Here is a 25993-nt window from a genome sequence, read left to right on the forward strand (position 1 = left end):
AATGGAGAAGTGAGGAAGGGATGAGAATTGAAAAGCCATGGCCTTGGAAGAGTTCAGATCACAGTCCCTGCTCATGGAATCCCAGGGAGAGGAGTCCTACATAGCCTCAAGCAGATTCAAGAGCTACATAAGTAGATTGTGGAGAAGGGTTCAAGGCACCAGTAGATGAAATCAGGCAAGGCTGGGTCTCTAACCACAGGGAAAATAAGAAGCATTAGCAAAAAGGAGATTGCAAAAGAGGGTGATGCATAGGAATAGAAATCTCAAGCATAACACAGTATACTTGAGGGTGAAGCTGTTGGGTGAACAGCTCCTGAGTGTGGCACTGTGGCCGGCAGCGGTGAGGGCCCTGAAAGCCAGTGTAGATGACTGGAGACAGAACAAAGTGAAGCACAGCATTTTCATCTGATTGGCCACCAACTTCAAACCAAGGAAAATTATACACATAACCACAGATTTCAGAAACAGGCGCGGCGAAAAAGCTATTCTGCCAAATAAAACTGTCTGTCATCCTCACCCAGGCTTTCCTTTGGGTACACTTCTAAAACAATCTATAAAACTGATTCTAGTGCCAACAATTGATAAGTCCCCTGGTTAAGTGATTAAATGAAGATACATTTTGCAGTATTACATTTCAGATTAGATTTCATTACTACCATGATAAGCTATGGAGAAAAAATTCGCAGTTATATTTTATGGTGGCTTTGTCTTCAATTTCTGTAAAGTAATCATGGTATAGCCCCAGGAGTGTAGAACCTTTTCATGATAGAAGGCCAAATTAATTTAGCTGTAATCAAAGAAGGCCACATTCAAGAAACTTCAATTAGATATACTTAAAAATGTACCAGGTACTTACTAATTTCAAATTTTTAAAGTTCACTAACCTTTTAATGACTTTGTTGTATCTGCTCCTTGTTGGAAAACATTTGAACATTTGGTTGCAGTATGGAGGTTCACAATTTCAGCTGATCCTCTAGGTAGGTATTGGCCTTGATTTGGGTGAGGCAGGACCGTGTAGTTTTACACCAATAAGTGATCAAAAGGCAAGAAAGTATTTGGGGGAAATTTTGCTGAAGGCATGCATGGGTGTTCTGCATTTTTCCATATTTTAGTTGGCTCTTTCTTAGCATCGAACAATGACTTTAAAATGTCATCTACTGAGAGCTCAATCAATTCCATCTGTAGTTCTTTAGATGCCTTGGTGATTTCAACTAAGTAAGGCTGCAATGCTAATTTGAGTGTGATGTCATGATTCTCAAAGTCAGCGAACCAAGCTTTCATTGTATTCTCCAATTAATGTGTCTATAAAATCTCTGTATTCATCAGATGATTCACTTATACATGTATCATCCTGCTCATCAATGACTTTTGCTAACTGGAGAAAATATTTTTGTCTGAAATTTCCTTCTGAAAAAGAAGTGTTATAAACAAGATAGCTTGGATTTTCTGCTACATATCATACCTAGATTTTGTTTTACCCTGCAAGGAAATATTTAAGTCATGTTGATTTGATGTTGTATCACACAGAAATTCTACATTCCTGTAGAAATCTTTCCATATTCACATTGCTGATTCTATTCTTCATAAAATCTAACTATCCAGAGATAAAATTTTGGCTAACACCTGCTCCTTCAGTAGCCAATGCAAATCCAGACTGAATACCTCATGGTTCAACTTTGGCACGTTAAGACACTGATGATGCTGGTGCCATTGCTGATTTGCACAAATAAAGTTCACAATACTTGCAACTTGTTGCAATGTGTCACATAAGATAGTAGGTGTAGCACAGCGATTTTGTGGATGCAAGATAAATAAAAAGAAATGAGAGCCTCTGGATCTGTTAATAATTTTTTTATCTGGGCAATAAACCCTTCATGATTTCCTGTCATGGAAGGTACAGCATCTGTACATGCACTCACTAAATTTACCAAATGCAGTCCAACTTCAAGATATTTATCTTAAAAGTTGTTGAAGGAATCTATTCCCTGCGTTCTGTTTGCAACAGTGCTCAAACTCTTTGTGGGAAATAAAACTTTCTTCTGTGACCTGAATGAAGTATAAAACTTAGTTGAGTCGGCAGTATCACTTGATTTATCCAAGTTGAATTGAACAATTTATACAAAGTATTCCAAAAACATGTATACATTTCAAGAAAGGAAAACACAGTATTAAAATTGTAATACTCAATATATACCAATAGCAAAAAATGAATACAAGTCACCTTTGAGCACCTCTCATAATTGCAGAAGTCAAATGACTTGAGTATTACAATTTTAATACAGTTTTTTTCTCCTTTCTTAAAATGCGTATACATTATTTCAGCACCTGATGTCTTTTCCTTTTAGGCCTCTGTATGTTCATGAAGTTGTTCTGTTAGGATGGAGGCTAATTCATGCTGCTAATCAGTTATGGTTCTCTTTGAAAGAGGGGGGGTTTTTACTCAGAATGCTGCCCAGGGTCTAGACTGTGACCATGCATTCCTTCACAATTTCTATGTCACTGAATGGCTTCCCTTTTTCCCCAAGTTTCTAAGTTGCTTCAATGGCATCGTTTCTGGGTCTTGTTGCTACTTGAAAGAATTGTCTTTATTTTTGCTTTTTGTCTTTTGATTTCTGCAATACAACCTTCCACAACTCTCCCCCTAATCTAAAATATTTGTGGTCCTTAGGAAAGTGATAATATTGATGAGCATTCAATTTATTTAATGTTGACACTGCAGTATCACAAAGCAAGTAAATCATCTTATGTTTAGTAGAAATAAGATAAGATTGTAATGCCCAGGCCTCATTAAAAAGTCTGTTTTCTTCCTTCAGTGTTCTCTTTTCTTCTTTGACATGATGTTCTGTTAAGCAGACAGAAGTAAAAAATAGTGTCAAGCTGTGCAACTACTCACAAATTCCACTTCAGACAGAAACACAGGGCACCATTGCCAAAAGCCGACAACAGACTGCTGTGCTCTCGTAAACTCTCACCAACCAGCCTTGTGCAGCCTCCTGCCACTTCAGTGGGGGAAGTTAGAACTAAATCATGAGAGTAGCAGCCACCAAGTTAGCCATCATAATTTACTAATGTTCTAATTGTGCCGGTCAATCTGGGAGGATTATTTCATTGAAATTAAGTTTATTTGTTTGGTATTTTAAATACATGCATTTAAACAATGAAATAAAAATATAAACAATGAACAAAAAATGTGTTAATAGAAATAAAAGAATTTGTTCCGTAAAATTTGGATTTGTTCAAAGGGCCTGACTTAAGGACCTAGAAGGCTGCACGTGCCTTGAGGCCATAGGTTCCCCACCCCTGGTAGAGCCATTTCAGGCTATTTTAGTATACATGAAATGTATGGTTGGCTACATAAATGTTGTTTAGAAGGCTATTTAAATCTGGTTAATTTTTAATATTCTAAAGTTTTATTTAAAAATATAATTCTATGTCACATTAGTGCTAATAAAAACAATAGTCATATAACTATAACTTGTATACTGCCACTTTGTTTAACAGCGCAAGGTCTCTATACATAACAGAAGTGCAAGGTCTCTACACACAGGCAATGTAAAATAGAATCAACAGCTTCTTCAGAATCAGTCAACAGGAGGTGCCAAGGTTTTCTTTCTTTTAAGCGACAGTCAAATAAGAAAACTGCTTTTGGCTCAGTGCCTATGGCTCAAGTGGCTAAGGTGCCAGCCACATACACCTAAGGTGACGGGTTCGAATCCAGCCCGGGCCCGCCAAACAACAATGATGGCTGCAACCAAAAAAATAGCCAGGCATTGTGGTGGGCGCCTGTGGTCCCAACTACTTGGGAGGTGGAGGCAGGAGACTCGCTTGAGCCCAGGAGTTAGAGGTTGCTATGAGCTGTGATGCCACAGCACTCTACCCAGGGGGACAGCTTGAGGCTCTGTCTCAAAAAAAAACAAAAAAAAAGAAAACTGCTTTTGTGCCAGCTAGTCAAGATGCATTGGCTGATTGCTCCTTGTGACACATTTTATAGGCAATCATCTCTAGATTTTTCTTTATTACATTTATATTAATAAAGATGATACTTTACATTTATGTAGCACTATTTATCTAATAAGGATTTTCAAATGTGTTATCTCAGTTGATCCTTACAGCGATCCCTAATGGCAAAGTTTGTCCAGATATTTTCATTCTCATTTTAATTTTAATTTTTTTTTTCTTTTAGAAACAAGGTTTTACTCTGTCTCCCAAGCTAGAGTACAGAGACCTCGGCATAGCTCACTGTAACCTCAAACTCTTGGGCTCAATCAATCCTCCTGCCTCAGTCCCCCCAAGTAGCTGAGACTATGGGCACATGCCAAGATGCCCAATTAATTTTTTCTTTTTCTTTTTCTTTTTTTTTTTTTTTTTGTAAAGACAGAGTCTTGCTATGTTACCTAGGCTGGTCTTAAGCTGCTATGATCCTCCCTCAAATGATCCTCCCACCTCAGCTCCCGAAATACTAGGATACCAGACCCGTAGAGGTTGAGCCCATTCTCATTTTATAGATGTGGAAACAAAGGCACGGAGTTGCACAGACTGCTGAGCTGATGACTCAAAGCCTGGCAGCTGGGTCTTCTGGTACTGTAAGATTGACTGCCTGCAAAATAATTTCTATTGAAACAACCACATAAAAATATTTTTGGCTGTTATAAATTCCAGTAAATTGATACTGTATAAAAGGACGTTTGAGTTAGAAAACAAAAAAAGAAAAATAAAGACCACAAATTCTCTTGTATATGTGAACAGCCACTGCATAATACTATTATTATTCTTTGATATGTAATCTGAAGTAATATTACCTCTCTGCAGTGAGCTGAGAACTATTTCCCTAAACTTTGTGAATTTTGGATAGTAAATACACTAACAGCTTTCTGGTTTCTAAAAATATGCATTCATATTGGCTTCCCTCTCCCCCCAGTAATGGGCCAAATGAATACTCTTTTTTGTTATCACATAGCTCATCATTTTTAAATTTCTCCCAGCTGCTGTTTGTATTAGTGGGGTGCCATTCCTCTCATCCTCCCCCACATCTCTAATAAAAAATACTGGCGTTTTCTTTCGCAGTGGAGAAGCCCCACCGGAAGCTCAATCATTCTGGGCTCCAATGATTAAATAAGCGATTGCTCTGCCTATCTGTAAAAACGTGTCTTATATAAAGCAGTCAAGACACAATATCCGTCACTGCAAAGGAAGCCAGGCATTTATTTAAAATAATGAGATATCCTCATTTTCATTTTTCCCTGAGTGGATTGTAGCAATGTTAAAAAAAAAAAGAAAGAAAAAGAAAAGAAAATTCTCTGAATTCTAGAACTAGGGCAACACATTGATTCGAAGAAAGCTGTAATCTTCCCTTCTAATTTGAAGTGCACTTTCTCCTCGGTGAGATAAAGTGTGGCTTTCAGAATAGCAAGAGCCCTCAGCCCACACAAAGCCATCCGCATCCCCACCACTCCGCTTTCAAGTTGGCCTCGATCTTTCGAAGGCAGGGATTTATAAAGACTTTTTCGATAACTGTCAAGGTACATTGAACTAAAAAGGAGAAAGGTTCAAATCATTTTTCCAGATGCGGGGAGGGAAATGATCTGCACCGTCGTATCCTGATGAGTATTACCTTCAGCTTTCCGCAGCTTCCTCGTTGCAAATGATCTGTTGGGTGAGTTCCATTACGAGGTCTCTTTGATAAGATTCATAATTAAATTTTTAAAAGGAGCAAATTAGCTCTTTGTCTATCTGAGGCAGAGGAGTCAGAACACTTAAATCTATGAGCATTCAGGGATTTCAACCTCTATGGGTCTGGTTCTTTAAATAGCCAAGGAAGCTTCCTTAAAAGAAAGCCTGAGAGAGCCCGCCAGCCTTCCGTGATTCGGAGCAGTACCAGTCAGCAAGCTGGAGAGCCTAACGTGTGTGAAAGTCTTCCTTCAAGGGCCATTATGTAGTGTTAATCGTGTTTTATTTCTTCCTCTCCTGTGCTTATTTACAGCATAATTACAAGAGTGAGAGAAGGGGAGTGAACGGGCATCAAGATAACCATACACCAAATGAATGCAGCCGACTAGGCTCGCTGGCCTCTGAGGCTTGTATATCAATTAGTTCTGTGGCAATCTGAGTCCCTGAAGTTCCCCACAGAATGAAGATGCTTTGATTTCACTCATACACCAGCTCCAAGGAAAGTCACTTGAGATCTAAACATTTTTCAGAAAATATCTCTTTCCCCTACTCAATATTATGTTGTACTATACAGCTGGCTCCTTGCCCATCTTAAGAGCATTTCGTAAACACTAGGAGTTAACCCTTTCTCTTTCTCGCTCTCCCTTTCTCTCTCTGTCCTGTCTTACTTCTCTTTTAACTGGTTAATACTGGGTTTACTTTTTTCAACTGCTTCATCTTTTTTCATTATGTTTTTGAAGTTACTAGGCAAATCTCTATGTTTCAACCACCTTGGTAGTGCCATGTGATCTGCGAATATTCAAAATTGACTCTGAAAAATAGAAATGCTAGTAGTTTGAGGTGAGACAGGAAAATTGTCCTTATTCTCCAAAAACAAAGCCAGCATTTCAGGAACTGTTGGTTAGTGAAATGTTCCACTGCCCTGCCTTATCTGTCTTAATTTGAGTTTTTAAAGGGGTCAGAGGAAGGAGAGGGTGGCAGGAGCAAAGGACTGCTTAAAACTGTAAAGTGTTCTTCCCATGGTCTCGGGAAAAGAATCTGAACTATGTTTTTGTCTTTTCATCTAAAAATAAGACAAATTCTGCACCCCTTTTTTCTTCTTTAAATGCTAATTACAAATTTTTCACCCTTTGAAAATTGCTTTACCAAAACCAAGAATTTATCTTCTCATATATTAGCTCAAATCAGAAAATGAGAATGGGAAAGAATGAAATCTTGTGAAGCAAAGTATAGATGATCCCAAATTATGAGGGTTCATCTTATAAGTTTTTGATATTACAGTTGGTGCCAACCTGTGACAAATTTGATGTAATGTATGATATTCAATAAATTAAATGAGATACTCAACACTTTATAAACACCATTTTTTATCAAAAAACAGTTGAATTAGATGATTTGCCAATCAAAATCAATTCTAAGCACCATTAAGGTAAGACTAAGCTATGGTTTTCAGTAAGTTAGGTTAGGTGTAAGAGTAAGCTTCAGATTGCTTCAGATTCATACTCTGTCATCCAGGCTGGAGTACAATGGCATAACCACAGCTCACTGCAACTTCAAACTCCTGGAGTCCAGTGATCCTTCTGCCTCAGCCTCCTGAGTAGCTTGGACTACAGGTGTATGCCACCATGCCTGGCTAACTTTTTTTTTTTTAATAGAGATGGGATTGTTGCTATGTTATCCTTCTAATAAACCATTAATTGAAAAGAACCAAGCAAAGGAGAAAAAAATCTCAGTAAATGACTTAAAGACTGAAACAGAGATTGCAAAATATTCTGCTCTCAGCTCAGACGACATGTCCTCAGAGTGACCAATTTATCTATTCTGCCCCACCCCATCTTTGTTCAGGCTCTATCCTATTACCCTACCATATTTACTTCATAGCACTAATCACTACCTGAGATGATTTTTTGCATTTGTTTAGCACATGTTTGCTTTCTGACTCTTTCTCCTAAAAAGTAAGTTTCCATTTGTCTTACTGGCTCAGTCCCTGGCACCTGGTTCATTTTTGGTGAATAATTGAAGTATACTTGAAAATACAAGGGAAATTAGAACCTTTTGTCACCAGAGAATGGAAGCAGCCCATTTGGTAAGACTTCTGCACTCTCACTCATGAGTGAAGAGAAGCTCAAATCACTGATTGCCAAGCCAAGTCAGCAGAAAGGGCAACCATGACACAGGACATCAGTTTTGACCTTTACTTGCCTGTATCAGTCAAGGCTCTCCAGAAAAACAGAACCAATAGGAGATTTATTATAAGAGACTGTCTCATGAGATTATGGAAGCTGAGAAGTCTCATGATATGCTATATGCAGGCCAGGGACCTGTGAAAGCCAACAGTGTAGTTTCATCCAAAGCCAAAGGATTGAGAACCAAGGGATCCAATATAAGACCCAGTCTGAGCCCAAAGGGACAAAACTGATATCTGAAGGACGTGATATCTGCAAGACATGATGATGTCACATCTCCAGCAGAGACAGAAAATTTGCTCTTCCTTTACTCAGGCACTCAAGGGGCTGAATGATGCCCACTGGCCCTGAGGAGGACAGTCCTCTTTATTCAGTGAACAGGTACAAATCCTAATCCCTTCCACAAACACCCTCATAGACACACCTAGAAATGTTTTACCAACTATCTGGGCATCCCTTAGCCCAGTCAAGTTGATGCATAAAATTAACCATTATACATTGCCTGAACCATGTTGGAGAAAGACATGGAGCTGACATCTTAAATTATGCACAAGTCATCAAAGAGACACCACCTACCTGCTTCTAGGCCTTACCTATGGCTGTATAAAATAAGAATTTCAGCAAGTTTGGGATTTTTAAAAATCAATTATTTAAAATAACAGATAATCCACCATGCACTTCCTAGGCAAAACTAGTTTCTTAAATTGAAAATTCTGCCCCATTAACTTCCTGAAAGGTGAAGGGGGATAGACTTCTGTGAATGAGGCAATCTGAAATACAGTAAGGCCCCTGGGGGAAAAACCTTTCATGCGTTCCAGTTGAATGTTTCCATTTGGAGGGATTTATTTAATGAATGACAAGTTAATGTGTCATCAGTATCTGTGCTTGTAGTAAAGCTGCTAAAAGAAATGACAAATATTCTGTGTGCAACACTATTTTTCTGATACATTAACTTGTCTGTTAAACAGGGTTTTTTTTGGTTTTTTTAAAATCTTTTAAAACTGAAAGAACACTCCAGAGGATACTGCTTTCCGGCACTCAGTTCCTTTCCCTGGACGTGTCAACTAACTTTTCAGCTGACTTTTTTTCTTTTCTTTCTTTTTTTTTTTTTTTTTTTTTTTGCTTTTCAGTGGGCCTTTGGCTTTGACTGTTCTAGGAAGAAAACAGATTTCTCTATCAGGAAAATCTATACTGTGTAATCACTAATCTGAATGAAAAAAGCCAAAACACTACCAGCAATACTATTTATTAAGAATGAATTGGTACATGTGCTCAGGATCTAAACCATGAACTTGATGAACTGACATAATCCTCTCAGCCACACTGGATCCTGCCCTTTGTATCATAACACCATCTGCCTAGATAGAACACTTTCTGCCAGAATTCAAACGATTTGTCAATGTTTGTTAATACCTACAATGTATTTGGAGAGAAAACAGATGCTATTTTTGCCCTTTCTTTATGTTGAAGGCTCCTGAGACACAGAAAATCCACACTGCAAATTAGGACTACTCCAGGAGTAAACTGTGGATATGCTGACCCATTACCCACCACTTCCTCCAACATATGTAGAATTAACCTTTAGAGCTCAGGGCATCATGCTTCTCTTTCTTGTCTTTAGTTACATTACTATTTCTATTTCTGGCCCAGAAATACATTTTTATACTTGTTTGGCCACCAGGGGAATCCATTTTGTTTTCAGCAAAAAGGCCACTTTTTTTTTTTAGCACTCCTTGCTATAAATCCACATTATCCATATCCATTATTCATATTTTATGCTTCTTTTTATATTTCAAATTCTCTGTGTTTTTAAAAAAGCATTTACTAAATTCTACCTTGCATTTAGTATTGACTAAGATGTAACGCTATGCCTACCTTTGTTCTCATGTCTAAAGAAAAAAAAGAGTCAATAGAAATAGTGGTTCTTTTAATGTATGTGTGTGTTTCAGAACTTCAGAGAAAAAGCCTACAAAGTGTTTCCGAACCTCTTTAGTGATTCCAGCTTCCTCAACCTGCCCTCAGCATCTCCAAGCTTTAATGTGCCTGTTTGCAAATCATCACTTTTGGATGATCAAGAATTGGTATAGTGTGTAGCAAACCAGAATGAACTAGAAAAAGAAAAATCCAAGCAATGGGAACACATCTGATAAGTGCATGGAGCACTGGGAGGATGGCAACCTGAGATGCAGTCTCCCACCCTGCACTTTTTCATCCAAGATTGTGCCCTACTGCTCCAAGAGGAAGGCTGGGGGTGCCTAGTTACTTACTAACTGTGTGATCTTGAGCAAGCTACTTCACGTCTCTGAGTTTCCTTTCTCTCATCTGTCAAATGAGTAAAATTATCGCTCTTTTGTAACACTGCGAGAAATGAAGCTCTATACAACGGAACAGCTTGGAATACAGCTCACAGCAGAGTGCCTGGTCTACCACGTGCAATGTGAAATGGGAGCTACGATAATAATAGTGAGAAGTGTTGTGTTCATCACCTGTCCAGAAAAGAATGCTGCTGCTTCTGTGAAAGGTGTTCATAAATACATAAACTTTTTTCACTTTCTCACCTATTTCTCTTATATTTCTCCCTTTATTTATTTAGTTTTAGCTCTTTCTAAAATGCCCAGGGATCTATGTTTATGATGCCCTTTCTCTACGCCCCCCCCTCCGAAAAAATATACAGAAAAGTACAGATAAAAAATTCTCACACTTATAGAGCAGCGGTTCTCAACCTATGGGTCGCGACCCACAGGAACTGTATTAAGGGGTCACGGCATTAGGAAGGTTGAGAACCACTGTTCTAGAGCATAGAACTATGAGAGAAAGAAATATTTAATGGGGAAGAATGGTTTGCTATTGAAATCCATGGACAGGATTTGGGGATGGGAAAATCCTCCCTTGCACCCTTTAGATTGCCCAGATGGGTAACCAGCCACTCAGCTCAGGATGGCTTCTCAGCCCCACGCTGCATCTGACTCCTGCTTATCTCCACAGCCTCACTTCTCAAGGCTCTCACGCTCTTCCTCACCACCCTGCCCTCTTCTTCTATGCAAGTTGGGCTTATAGTCTTAGTCCATCGTGCTCTTTCTCACTTTATGCCTTTGTATATGCCATTTCCTTTGTTTAGAATGCCCAGCTCCCATCCAGATATTTTCTAGTTTACCTTGAAGACTCAGCTTAGCTCACCTTTTCTGAACCTGCCATTGCCTCTTCCCCAGGTCTCCTTCCCTGTGGGACTCTGGGACGGGGTGAAGCAGTGGGGTCCACATTGCAGCCTCTGCACGCAGTGCCCTCTGAAGTTGTCCTGTACAGTCTCCTGGACTGTGTCTGGTCCTCTCATACTCTGTCCACAGCCCAGCCTCCCTGCATACTCCAAATAGCCTTACAAGGAAAATTTTTATTCCACTGTTTTTTGCTGTGGTTGTTGTTTTGTTATTATTATTGTTTGTTTTGAGAGACAGATCTCACTCTATTGCCCAGACTCCAATATCATGGAGTCAGCCTAGCTCACTGCAGCCTCAAATTTCTGAGCTCAAGCAATTCTCCTGCCTTAGCCTCCCAAGTAGCTGGGTCTACAGGTTCCCGCCACACCACCCAGCTAATTTTTTTCTATTTTTAGTAAATACAGGGTCTCTCTCTTTAGCTCAGGCTGCTCTCAAACTCCTGAGCTAAAGTAATCCTCCCACGTTGGCCTCCCAAGAATGCTAGGATTACAGGCATGAGCTATGGCCTGTCTATTACCACTCTGTTTCAATCATTTACTTGAAATCTTTCCTCCTAGACTAGGAGTTTCTTAAGGCAGGAATATAGGTTCTATTTCTGTTTTTCCAGTACTTCACATACAACAGACACTCAGTAAATATTTGATTAGCTGGCTGATTGATGGATAAGTGGATCAACAAATGATTGACTAAATCCAAGAGTTGAATGAAGGCATAACTATAGAGGTAGAGGATAATAATTTGGGAAATTAACACTGTAGGGCAGTGGTTCTCAACCTTCCTAATGCCGCGTGTATTTTCATTATTAAAAAGGGGTCGAGACCCACAGGTTGAGAACCGCTGCTGTAGGGACAGGAAAAGAATAATAAAAAGAAGATCAAAATGTACATATCATAGAGAAATCCTCCATGAATAGCCTGACTCCTGGCTTCCAAATATTACCTGGCAGAAGCCTCTTCCAGGTGAGTCTTTTTAGGAAGCCCCTGACATCTTAGCAATGGTTAGCTGACAGTTAGGTAGGGAAATACATGAGGGGACAAAGGCAATATGATGATAAAGGTAGGCGTATAAAAGTCAGGTACACAGGCGCGGACAATAGCAGTCCCACCCTGGGACTCGCTTACAGCTTTTTGGAATTGAAATGGAGTCCGTGTCTCTGTAGCCCAAATCAAGAAGCCCTTTTCTTTTGTACTGGTTTCTCTCACTTCCTTTTGCTTAACTGTTTAAAGTTTCAAGGCTTGCTGCACATCACATCCTTGTTTTTATCAGCTTTGGTGCACCTGAGAGCAGAAATTTGCCCCAAGGAAGCCAAGGGTACCAGAACCTGTATTTAGAGAAAGAACTTACTATGGGTTGGAAGAGTATCTGACTATGTCTAGTCATGCTGCCAGAAGCCGTGCAAATATTCGTTTCATGAGAATTATAACCACACTGAGTCATTGCTGGTCTCGTAGGGATGGTGTATTTACAGTCCACTCCTGGCTTAGACAAGAGGATTGTGTGTTGTCTCTGCTGTTGCCCATCATGTCTTTTTATTTCATTATGACTCTTGTGCTTAGAAGCATGATTTTCAATCCGTATTCCCAGTTAAATTATTTCAAAACAGTCTGTACCTTTAACCACATAGTTTTCTTTGAAGCAGACTTTGTTCAAATTAATATCTATTCTCCTCTATCTCTGCTTTCCAGGACTTCCACACTCTGCTCTAATGAGAAAGGAAGAGACAATTTTTTACATGAATGGATTTTGTAACCTGGCATATGGTTTTAACTGGCATGAAGTAACAAAAAAGAGAGAGAGAGAGAGAAAATGAAAAAACTCTCTAGAAAGGATTAGAGTTCCAAAGAACAATTTTGAAATTTGAACACTAATTAAAGTTTTTTGTCACATCTTTGGATTTGTGGCCACCGAGCCCAGTTTTCTCTCTTACTATGTCCATGTTATATTCACAGGCAAATGTAACTAAGTTTAAAAAATAAATATAAAGAGGCTAGCATAATTTCATCCAAGGAACATGTGAGTGAACTGTTGAAAACTATACAAAGCAGTACCATTTAGATCGACTCCAGAATAAATGCTGCCTACTCTCTGCAAGGACACCTGGGTGATAGTTCCCAGGCATGAAGGGTCAGGATAGTCACTGCGTGTCATGGAAAATTGAGAATTAGGAGGTAAGGGTTGTGAGAGCCAAAGTAAAGAGGAAGTGAGGAACAGCTGAGAATTACTTTTAAGGCTGAGCCCAGAAAAACAGTGTGTTAGCAGAGATTTCCCAGGGGTGATCAACATATATTCAAACATAGAGTTAGAGAAAGCAAGGAGGGGACCAACTGATTCTTCATCAGAATCAAGCAAACAAAAAACTCAGACATGGAAAAATGCAAGAGAAATATGAGGCCATGTGTGAGACTTTCCTGCTTGAAAGGAGACTTGATTGCCAGAAAGTATTTAACTGCAAAGAAGGCCTCTTCCGATGAGGGGGAAACTTTGTAAAAAAATAAATTACTAATGTTCAGTTTACTTCGTATTCACCTAGAATTTCTAATCTATATATTTGTTAATGGGGTATGAATATATACAAACTTGTATTGTGGAGTGAGGAAGAGTCAGGAAGTTTTCAATACTGAGGGAAATAAATGATCACGCTTATCTTAATCACCATGGGTAATTCTCATACCCTTGTTATGTTTGTTTGAGGATGTAAAATGATTAAGTGACTCTAAATGACAACGGTACTTTATTGATTTTGCAGAGTTACAAGGGAAATTTCCGAGGCATAGACTACTCCATCCTGTTTGGAAGACAGTAGAGCCCGTGCCAAGATGCCCGAGTGCCACTGAGGCCCACGGACAGTCGCCCACTCATGCTTCTCTATCAGATTTGAAGGGTTATCAGTAATATGCTGCCTTCCGAAGATGAAAAGAAACTAGTGCCAAGAAGGCGTATTCTCCGCTATTTGGAATAGACGTGCTCTTAGGACAATGGCTTCAAAGGTCTCCTGTTTATACGTTCTGACAGTTGTGTGCTGGGCCAGTGCTCTCTGGTACTTGAGCGTAACTCGTCCCACTTCTTCCTACACGGGCTCCAAGCCGTTCAGCCACCTAACAGTTGCCAGGAAAAACTTTACCTTTGGCAACATAAGAACTCGACCTATAAACCCACATTCATTTGAATTTCTTATAAACGAGCCCGACAAATGTGAGAAAAACATTCCTTTCCTCGTTATCCTCATCAGCACCACCCATAAGGAGTTTGATGCCCGCCAGGCGATTCGAGAGACCTGGGGGGATGAGAACAACTTTAAGGGGATCAAGATAGCGACTCTCTTCCTCCTGGGCAAGAACGCTGACCCTGTCCTGAACCAGATGGTGGAGCAAGAGAGCCAGATCTTCCACGACATCATCGTGGAGGATTTTATCGACTCCTACCACAACCTTACCCTCAAAACGCTCATGGGGATGAGATGGGTGGCCACTTTTTGTTCAAAAGCCAAGTATGTCATGAAAACAGACAGTGACATTTTTGTAAACATGGACAACCTTATTTATAAATTACTGAAACCCTCTACCAAGCCACGAAGAAGATACTTTACTGGCTATGTCATCAATGGAGGGCCAATTCGGGACGTCCGCAGTAAGTGGTATATGCCCCGGGATTTGTACCCTGACAGTAACTACCCGCCGTTCTGTTCGGGGACTGGCTACATCTTTTCAGCAGATGTGGCTGAACTCATTTACAAAACCTCACTCCACACAAGGCTGCTTCACCTTGAAGATGTATATGTGGGACTGTGTCTTCGAAAGCTGGGCATCCATCCTTTCCAGAACAGTGGATTCAATCACTGGAAAATGGCCTACAGTTTGTGTCGGTATCGGCGCGTTATCACCGTGCATCAGATCTCTCCAGAAGAAATGCACAGGATCTGGAATGACATGTCGAGCAAGAAACATCTCAGATGTTAGGATTTTTACCGATGTAAATATGTTTTCTTTTCTCTTTTCTTTTTTTTTTTTTTAATTAAGAAATGGGGGCCTAAGATGTTGGTATTTTATAGATGTCAACAGGGGAAATGAACTGGTAAAGGGGTTTTGTAAAGTTTTTGCTTCCCGCTCCTAGTTCCTTTCGTGGATTACCAATTTACAAATGGTGGGCTCTGGTCAGAGAAACAATAAATGAGTTAGAAGGGCCAGATCTCATTCTCAGGTCCCAAGGCATTGCCATTTATCTCAAAAAGCGACTGCCAAACAACTCCTAAGATTTATGTACTGTGCATCTGAGATAAAAATTTGGTTATGGGAAGCTGAAACTCACAGTAATGTCTTATCTGGACAAAACTAAATAAATAAGTAAACAACTCTTTTTCTAAAACAATTCAGAAATGATGCACAGTCAGGAGGACACAGTAGATGTGATTATCAGTATTGTATATGTTGTTGCATCGAATTTTTACATATATTGCCATGTAACGTGTACAGTATTTGCAGTTCCACCAAGAAATGAACTTAGTGCTGGCAGGGAGGCTGCAGTTAAATAGATGGGGATTTAAACTTGAGAATCAAATATTCTGTAGGTTTAGAAGTTAACTCTGCTTGCTCACCCAAGGATTAAACCTGGTCAGCAGGTGGAATGTATATAAAATGCTACTTAAAGTAAACAAGAGAATTCTTTCTTTTCTACCCCCCCCCCCTTTTTGCTCTTTCAGAACAAACATTACATGGTGCCTCCCAGGAGACTGTGCCAAATGTAATCTCACCTGCTTCCTTTTCTACAGTGTCACTATGCACATTTCACAGTTCCTGGATCTGGCAGGCACCTGTCTCCAAGTATAGAAAATAAGTTGATAGGAGGCCAGAGAACAGAAAATAGCATTGAGGAGACACAAATTTAGGTATGAATTATGATTAACATAAGCTTAGCAATAGTATAGGATGCCCTCCCACATATTTTCAAGGCACAGGAGAAAATCTGTAAGGGTTGCCAATATTATTCAAAGATTTGGCCCTACTGTTGACAGATGTAATACTCTCTAGCATCTGAAAACATCCAAGTACCTTCAGCAGTAGATGTTATGAGGGACTTTGGGGTCTCTGTGATCAAAGTTCATGGGAAGGAAGGGGGGGAAGCCTAGGTCCAAGTCCTGTTGATGCCACTGTACTTTGGGGCCATTTGAACAGGCATCTTAACCTTGCTGTGCTTCAATATGCTCGAATATAAAATGGCTATTAAAAAAAAAAAAATCTACCTCACAGGTGCTGTGAGAGCAAATTGCATATGCTCAGTATTTTGAGATCCTTAGCTTAAAAGGTGCTATGTAATGCAGTGCATCAGGCATTCTGCTAAATGCTACAGTAATCACATAATCACAATGGTCATCAGTAGTAGTAACATCATCTTAATACCAAATCTGCCAAAATAAAGATCAACTACAAACTATCAGTGCACCCAATTCTTCTAAGGCTTTGGCTTTTCCTTCGCTGTAGTAAAGGTGTTTGGGAAAGCTTCAATTTCTCTGCCACCTCCTCTGGTTTCAAGGAATAAGTTACCCGTTCAGTGTGCTGCCTTGATACCCCAAGGTGCTGAAAGTACAGGCGGCTGCCTTTCTCTGAGAGGGAACCTCTGGCTAGGGGTAGATCACAGTAAGTGAACTATATGCTTTGCGAAATGCGTCACAGAAACTTAGATCTCAGGAAACGTTTGATCTCAATTCTCTAAGAGCTTTGAGGCCAGGTAGAGCTAGTCCACCTCTATCAGAAAAAGAACAGGCACTCGCCCACCCACACATTGTCCACCTTCTACCATTTGTTAGAAAACTCCTGTTGTTCTCAAAGAAAACCCCACAGCTGAAAGAGTATACTTTTAAAATTATTTATTTATCCATTCATTTCAACCCAACACCCTGAAGCCCCCATAGAAGTTGATAGCAGACAGATAGACAAAATGAACAAATGCAGGTCATAGCCTATTTCTTGAAAACACTGGATCTTTTATCCCCAGCCCCAAGGAATCCAATATGAGACAAGTTTCCCATCCCTGAATACATCTCATCTTAGAGCCAGCAGGACTACTGATTTTGATTACAAAACAGCGTTAGGTAGCCTGGGGAAAGATGGGTCAGCTGAGGTGCACCGCCCTCCAACCCTGCAGCCTCAGCAGCTGTGAGTTGCAGTCACTGGAAAGTCTCATGAGTTCCCTCTTGGTTCACCTCCCAGCTGTGCAGCTGAACCAAGCCTCTGTCTCATACTCCCGCCTTGCGTCTACCCCGTGCTCAGTCAAGCCGCCTTTGGTGTTAAGGAATTGCACACGATAAACATTACACATGCGCATCTGTGACATGTTTTATACGTGCATATACATTATGAGTAGAGCCCTAGTCTTTAAAAGGAACAAAAATCAGAGGATCATATGTCTTAAAGAACTATTTCCTAACTTTTTCTGGTAGGGAGTGCCCATGTGACAAACATGTAAATACTCGTCAGAGACAACATGTACATATTTTAAAGACATTTTTTTCTTCTCCCCAACTGTACTTATAGCTAGAACCTGCTTGCTATGGAACATTTTCTTCTGCATGGAGCTTGGTGAAGCAAGGCCATTTGTCCAGTGTTTCAATAGCCTTAAGCATGTTGACCCTTTGTTTCACTTGAATGTTCGAAAAATGTTTAAGTGGTCGAGAGAAAGCTCTTTCTACTTTTGTTAATTTTATGACATGACACTGGCCAAATTATTGTGTCAATTATTTGTAAGCCACTCTTCTCATTTCCCTGACATAAAGTTTCAGACAGTGTTCTACCAAGAGTCATTCAGACGATTTTCACAAAAACTCTATCTTGCCACCTATTTGTCCATTACGAACTGGATAACAGTAAGTAATCAGTGTCTATGTTCTTAAAGCTTCTTTTAAATTTTATTTTCTGGAAAAAACAGTTTTATCTTTGGTGGCTTGTTTGTGTGGCAATGTCTTCTTACATTGGAGCAAATGTCAGTTTCAACGTGTAATACTGTACTGTTAAATAACCAGAATGAAAAAATGAAGATCATTTTGATTTGGATTAAATTCAGAAGAACAAAACCCCTTCGTGTGATGTGCTATGGGGAAAATAAACTCTTTACAGAGAAGCCAAGGAAGGAGTTTTTCAATCAAATCTCTTCTATCAAAGGACAATGGAATATTTCCCTAAAGGATCTGGGATTCATTTTTTATCTTTCCTAAAATGTGGGTTTAGTGGGGGAGTTGATTATGTCATTTCTTCTGTAAAGCTGAAGATAGTTTTTATAAGCAACAAAGTAACTTGTGAATGAAAGAAGTCATTTACTAGAAATGCTTGTTGATAATTGACCTTTAGGTATAACATTATATATGAATGATTGTATTTATGTATTTATTTGTCAAAATTGTACATACTGTTTCGCCAAATGTAATTGTCTGTAAAAGTGCACTCTCCAGGTTTGTAGTACTATTTAGGGTTACATGGGTTGCCAGTCAAGCTGCTAATCAGAAGACTATTTTTTGTATCAATGTTATAAAACTAAAAATGGAAAAATAGATGCTGAAGATGTTATTACGTTCAGTTTCTTCACCTTCCTCTTGAAATGTAAACTGTTGATCAAAAGCACGATCCTAATGTACAGGCCCATCTGTCACGAGGAAGATTATGGTTCCATAATGTTGAGGTTTTTAAACCATTGGGACAAATAAAAAGAAAGAGAACATATTTTTCCCTTTGCTCCTTTTTTGAAACCATTTCTTTGGTGAGACATGATTCTTAAAACTAGCTGATGCCCTGCAGTTCATCAACTTTCTCCACAACCTCAGTAATAGGGAATAATTTCAGCCACTCGGAGTTCATGCCCAAGAGCCAAGTGCATCTTAACAGTCAACTTGGAAAAGATTTGATCTAGTAAATAGGCCAGGGGCTACTCCTGGATTTCTCACTTGTCCCTTCGTGGCCTCAGGGAAGTGTTTTTACTCGATTCTGTATTAAATTCTACAGGTTGAACATGCCAACAAATTCCAACCCAAGGGAGCATTCTATTGATAAGGTGCTTGGTGAATTAGGACATGTTAAATCTAAGGCCAAAATATCATTCTTAGGTTTCACCCACTTATACTCTTTGGAATATTGCATACTACTTTAAAAGTTTAATGGGATTGAGAAAGATCTAGCCAAATATTCTTTACAGTAGACAGGCTGATCGCTGTAGGCGAGAGAGTAAGAGCTATTTAAGAGACAGAAGTTCTTTTCATTATCAGTCCTGTTGTAACTACATAGGTCCTCACTTTTTTTTTGACACGGAGCCTCAAGCTATTCCCCTGGGTAGAGTGCCATGGCATCATGCTCACAGCAACCTCCAACTCCTGGGCTCAAGTGAGTCTCCTGCCTCAGCCTCCCAAGTAGCTAGGACCACAGGTGCTCGCCACAACGCCTGGCCGTTTTTTGGTTGCAGCCATCATTGTTGTTTGGCAGGCCCGGGCTGGGGATTTGAACCCGCCACCTTAGGTGTATGTGGCTGGCGCCTTAGCGGCCTTGAGGGTCCTCACTTTTTAAGGTAAAGTTTAACTTTGGATTTATTCCTGCTATGCCTTGGAGTTCAAAAAGGTAAAGTCTATCAGGTGAGCCTAACTATGAATAAATAATAAAAACAAAATGCACATGTGTATCCCATGTAACTTTTTCAAAGGACCAACATCAAGAGTCATAGGCTAAGATATGGTCCCCAGATCAGGAACATCAAAGTCGTCTGGCGACGTTCTGGAAATGCAGATGCATTGAGCTCCAGCAGAAACTGGAGACTGTGGCCCTGCAGCTATTTTAACAAGCCCTCTAGGTGATTCTGATGCCTGCTGAAGTTGAGATGCTGATCCAGAGCGGAGACTGGCTAAATACAGTCCGTGAAGCACATCCGTCCTGCTGCCCACAGCTCGGTGTCGTTTCCCAGTGAACTTCAACAATGACATTGAGCCCTAACTAAGTGAAATGCTGTCCAGTGGTAAAAATGCCGTTCCTCCTCTTAGATGTGTCTTACAAAAAGATATTGTACTCTATTATTCTATTTTGAATTCCATCAATATGGCAACCATGGAAATCATTTATCTTCGATGTTGCTTCTTGACCTTAAGATATTTATTATATGGTCCTTAACAGGAAAAGTTTGCCAAAAACCTCTCACCTAGAGAAACAGGAAACTCCGAAGAAGGTGCTGCATGCAAAATTCTTCCAGGGATGAACGAGGAATCACATCTGTAAAGCATAAAGACGGAATTGTCTCTTCCTGTAGCCAGGGAAATAGCAATGCCGTCAAGATAATGACTTGCATTAAAAACCGACAGCTGCATATATTTTTTAAATATTTCCTTTTTCTCTCTCAGAACGATTTTTAAAAATTATAAAAGCTCGATTTTAATTGTAACAATTATCCACAGCTTAATTAATATATTGCTTAAAGATGTGTGGGTATTAGAACTAAAAGGGTGGGTTTCATATAGCTTGATTATCATAATTACAAGCATTCTATTTTCTCATTTACTTAATTGATTGTCATAGATTTCCAGATGAATTCACACTGCTGGAAGAGAATTGAATACATTTCTAAGAAGGAAAACAAAAAGAAAGAAAGAAAGAAAGAAAACAGAAACAGGGCTATTCAGAAGAACAATGTGTCCCAAAATATAAAGTCCACGTAAGCAGGAAAAATTGTCCTCAATAATATCTTTTTCCCTCATTGCTGATTACAACAGACATTTTTATGAAATGAAAAAGAAATGAATGAAAAAGTATTATTGATTCAACTGCATCTCTAACAGCACTGGCTCTTCAGCCAGGGGTGCCCAGCATTCAAGAAAATGTGTCCATTTAGTTTTCCTTACAGAAGCTATTAGTTTGGTACATTATGTCAACTATTTGTTGTGCCTCCTTCAACGACCTCACCTGGAGGGCAGGCTGCATAAGAGGTGATTTATTCTCTCTCTCACTTTGACTCCAAAGTGTTTGCTCAGCAATGGCTGCCTGACACGGTGGGCCGGCCAGTGATGCGTGGGGTTTGTGAGGACCACCTCATCGGGCAGGAGGGGAAGAGAGAGCAAGCATCTGAGTGTTTCTCCCACTGCAAAGGCTTAAATTCTCAATGTTGTTGCTTAATCCTTACAACAGCTGCATGAGAGAGAGATGTGGCTGTTATCTCTAATTGATGGCTTAGGAAACTGAGGCAACAAAACATTTAGTAATTTACAGGGTGAATTCAGGCCCTCTAGTTCTAGAGGCCATCTTCTTAACCAATACAGCATGTTGCCTCTCAAAAATAAGAATGTAGATGCGCCCCACTACCCACCAGTTCCTGGAATTCAGTGTGGCTGTTTAAGTTTCTTTTTCAAGACAGGATCTCACATTGCCCAGGCTAGAGAACAGTGGCATCATGATAATTCACTGCAGCCTCCAATTCCTGGGAGCAGGAAAGCCATCTTTCTGCCTCAGCCACCTGAGTAGCTGAGACTACAGGTGTGCTCCACGCCACACTGATTTTTGATTTGTTGTAGAGATGGGACCTTGCTATACTGCTCAGGCTGGTCTCAAACTCCTGGGTTCAAGAAATCCTCCCACCTCACCTGTCAAAGTGTTAGGATTACAAGAATGAGCCACTATGCCTGGCCAGCTATTTTAATTTGTTTTTCAGATTAGAACTTTTACCCCTTTTTAAAAGGAAGTTATAATTTATATACTTCAAAATTCACCCTTTTTAAGTGCACCATTCTATGGGCTTTGACAAATGCAGACATTTGGTAACCACGACTATAATCAACATTTCTATCAATTCCCCAAATTTTCTTTTATTCCTTTGTAATGAACCCCCTACCCCAATCTGGGGCATTCACTGATCTTTCTATGATGCATGTTACATCATAGTCATCCTATATAATGTTTAATGTACAAAAAAGATTCTTTGGATAACCCATTATGACACCTTAGTATCCCAAAAAGGGGAAAATTGAAAAGGAAGAGACTAGAAAAAGAAGAAAAAATGAATCTTTTTTTTTTTATTAAATCATAGCTGTGTACATTAATGCAATCATGGGGTACAGTGTGGTGTTTTCATATACATTTTGAAATACTCTCATCAAACTGGTTAATATAGCCTTCATGTCATTTTCTTAGTTATTGAGTTAAGACATTCATACTCTGCTTTTAGAAAGATTCACTTGTACCCTTATAGAATAAACCATAGAAGTGACCCCTCCAATCACCCTCCCTCCACCCATCCACCCCCCCCCCAAAAAATGAATCTTAAGAAAATAGTTAAGCAACACATCAGTACAGATGAAAGATTCAGGAATTTTAAAATAAACTACCATTGATTTGATAACATCCCTGCCTAATGAATATTAATAAGATGGTGCCAGTCAAAAATCTATAACCACACTCAAAGTTTAGACCAGCTCAGTAGGAACTTTAATAGAGCTTCTATCCTTCAGAGCTCACACACACATTTCTAGAGAGAACGATCTATAAGTTCAATTATGCCTCTTACCTCTTAGAAGCAAAGGGTCCTCTAGAGAGGTGTCCATCACCAGCTAGCTCATTAAAAAGGCAAGCCCTCTGTGCACTCAGGATTTGTCTCCATACTTGCCTCAAACCTCTTTTAGATGAGCTTTACTTCTGTCTGGCTGTGCTTACCTACTATTGGTTTCTTTGGCATAAGGTAGTTCATCCTTCCTTCAGGAAAATATAACTCACACCTACAAGCTTCTCTTCAAACTTTATCAGTAGAGAAACATACTAACTTTGAAAGTATGCCATTGGAAACGGTGTGCCCCTCAGTCCTAGAGGGAGTCTGCACCATAGGAACCACAGGTGTAGGGGCAAAACAGGATGCTGGAGCAGAAAGGACCAGATGAGGAACATGCAGACTCCACAGCAATGCGTCTCAGATTGTCACGTGCCTAGTAAGTATGTGGGAATCTTATTAAAATGCCGTAGTACTGGGGCGCAACCCACAGTTCTGATTTTCTTGTGAGCTCCCAGCAATGCTGATGCTTCTGGTGCATAGACTGCTCTCACAATAACAAGGCTTTAGAACTCAAAGCTAGATTCTAGACACGATGGCTAGTCTTCCTTAAGCATCTCCTTGTGGCCATACCAGAAGCTTTTGCCTAATTGCCTCTTAAATATTCACAAAAATTAACTGGAAAGGATCAAGGATGAAGTCATAAGTCTCCAGTAAGACTTTAGGCTAGAAACTCCTTCTCTTTATTTCTTATCTATAGCTTTCTCTAAGACCTTATGGGAGAAGGCTGAAGGACCTGCTGCAGGGAGCAATACAACCAGAAAGCAAAATATCACACTGTTATTTTATTGATTCAAGGCCCAGTAACCCAACAGAGGATTCTCTTATGACTCAGCTGCCAGTCAAAGGTGGGCCTGATGGCTTTCCCTTGTCACCAGCCACCACTTACCAAGCCAGTGGGTCGACATAGCAGATAGCACATGGAGAGGATAGAAAGGAGGACTGTGTTGGGCCAGGCCACAGGGCTCCTGGTGCTACAGTGTGGGGCCAACAGGGAAGCAGCAGAGAGAGACACACAGTGTGTCAGCTGCCCACAAGTATGAATAGTAACCCCACACATGCAAAATGTGGCCAAATTGTGATCATAGATCATTCAGATCAATAATCTGACCTGGGAGGAACTATGATTAGGATGGGATGGGACAAAAGCAGCTTGGGAGAGGGGCATTGATCAGAAGCTACGTGGTCTTTTCCAATAAAGGAATCCAGCATTTATCACTGTCATCATCTGGGGGTTGAGGAATCCAGGAGTCAGAGAAATTAAGTGACTTTTCTGTTGTTAAAAAAAAAAAATCAATAACTGAAAGATAGTATCCAAACCCCAGGTCGTTTGACTAGAGTTCAAAAAAAATTTTTTTTCATTATCTGATACTGTTCTCAATTCCATTTGCAATTCTGGAAGCAAGATAGGAAAAAACCCTCCTTGGTTTCAAAGGCTAGAATCAGCAATATAGCCAAGGTCGAGTGAGCAGTCAGTGCTTAGAAGTAACAGATAAGTCTGGAAAGTCAGCATTTTAAAAAAGAGAGAAATCTGGAGTCTGGATCTGCAGCCCAAATCATATGCAAGTAGCTGAGACAGCAGGGTCAGAATCTAGGCAAAAATCAGAAAAATAGGCTCAGAACATCCATCAAGATTACTGAGTATCAAATGGCATAACACAGAAAACCTGATTTTCCCAGCAGAGCTCTCATCCAGGAATACTTTGAATGGATGATACTCTCAACCCATGAGTTGGGTTGTCTACAGGATTCTTAGAGGGAAGGTTGCCCCTCTGCTTTAGAATCTAGAAATAACCTAGAACACATGCAGCCTTAACAAAATAGTGCTCAACAAGAACGCCACACACACTTCACAATGGCTTTGCATGTACTTTTTATTTCCAAGGCAAATGGAGGAAAGAGAAAATGACTAACGTAACAAAGGAGAAAAGTTAGCACTAGAGACAATGAGATTTAAGAAAAAGACAATACACAAGGAGCAGGAAGACCTGGGAAGGAGGAGAGCAGAAGGCAGTAATTCAGGGTGAGATGGAAGGTGAGGGAGGGTAGAGCTACTCCTGTCGACCAATGTATCTTTGCTTTCACCATTGCAAAGAGTATCTATTATGGATTTCAATGCACTGTCCATCAAATGCTCTTCCAGCTAGAGTAAAAGGTGTGGGGAGGTCTTTGCCAGAGGCAGATACCAATCTATGCTTTTTTCCATATTTTCTTGTGTAGCAGCTTGGTTTATTTTGCTTACTTTCACTTTATTATTATACTCAGTTGTTTCTGATGCCCATACCAGAAACACTACATTCTTTTGCATTAAATTTTGTAGATGTGCTCTATATTGGATCCCAAGTATAAATTGGATGCCAAAAAATAAGTCTCTTTTCCAGGACATGGATTATGTAAGTGAAAATCCCTGACACGTTAAGTGGAGAGAGATTGTTAGATACTCTTCTCTCCACAGTATTAGAGGGCCATCACAACCTAAAACAATCTTACCTTAAAGTCTAGCTTTAAACCTAGCTTGAAAGTCAAAATTATGAGATTCATATTAGGTTTCTGATAAACTATAAAATCAATTTCAATTGAGAAAACTGTCATTTTGCTTAATTCCTCTTGAGTAGATGGCAGAATGTTGATGGAAGTCCATGGAGGGCTATTCATTCCTTCAACCATTCACTCACTAATACTCCTTTAAGGATGACCAGGGACAATGTTAGCACCAAATGTTATTTTTCCTTTAGGAGCTTTTCAAAACTCAAGTTTCTTTGTTATAATATGCAAAATCAGAATATGCTTCTTAGAATTTTTAGTCCCTGAATGACTTAGTAGATGATGCTTTACTTTAATAGGACCAGGTTCACCAAGACAGAATCATTTATAACTTTGTCCTTGGAATCGGTATTTTTTTCTTTCATGAATAAACCTAACAGATTAGAATATGGATCAAATCTTATGTTTATATAATTTGATATGATAACTATGCTCAACCTATATTATCTTCAGTGGATACATTATGCTTCTCCTGGTGCACATATAATTTAATTAAAATGACTACTACTATCAGATACTTCTATCAAAGTGGTTATTCATTCCAAGAAGACTGATAATCCTCTGGGTTAGGAAATTGTATATTAAAGTTGCTTATTATTGAGCGGTGCCCGTAGCTCAGTGGGTAGGGTGCTGGCCACGTACCCAGAGGCTGGCAGGTTCGAACCTGGCCCAGGCCTACTGAAACAACAATGAGATCTGCAACAACAACAAAATAGCTGGGCATTGTGGCAGGTGCCTATAGTTCAGCTACTTGGGAGGCTGAGGCAAGAGAATCACTTAAGCCCAAGAGTTTGAGGTTGCTGTGATCTGTGACGCCACAGCAACCTACCT

The 25993-nt window shown here is 39.8% G+C and overlaps 1 protein-coding gene across 4 annotated transcripts in view; it reads left to right on the forward strand.

Moving 5' to 3' along the window:
* B3GALT1 (beta-1,3-galactosyltransferase 1) overlaps positions 1-15967 on the forward strand; it is a 34880-nt gene extending 18913 nt beyond the window's left edge. For 2 of the 4 annotated variants that reach the window (XM_023516342.1, XM_012808471.2), the window contains one exon: positions 13815-15967. In XM_023516342.1, the coding sequence (XP_023372110.1) occupies positions 14044-15024 (981 nt within the window). In that variant the 5' untranslated portion in view covers positions 13815-14043 and the 3' untranslated portion in view covers positions 15025-15967. Of the gene's footprint in view, positions 1-9802; positions 10375-12015; positions 12028-13814 lie in introns of those variants that run through there. The other 2 variants (XM_023516341.1, XM_023516343.1) reach the window with 2 other exon arrangements.
* The last annotated feature ends 10026 nt before the right edge of the window (positions 15968-25993 follow it).

The sequence above is a fragment of the Otolemur garnettii genome, unplaced genomic scaffold (genome assembly GCF_000181295.1).
Source record: "Otolemur garnettii isolate 467f Iridium unplaced genomic scaffold, OtoGar3 scaffold00090, whole genome shotgun sequence".
NCBI classification, from domain to species: domain Eukaryota; kingdom Metazoa; phylum Chordata; class Mammalia; order Primates; family Galagidae; genus Otolemur; species Otolemur garnettii.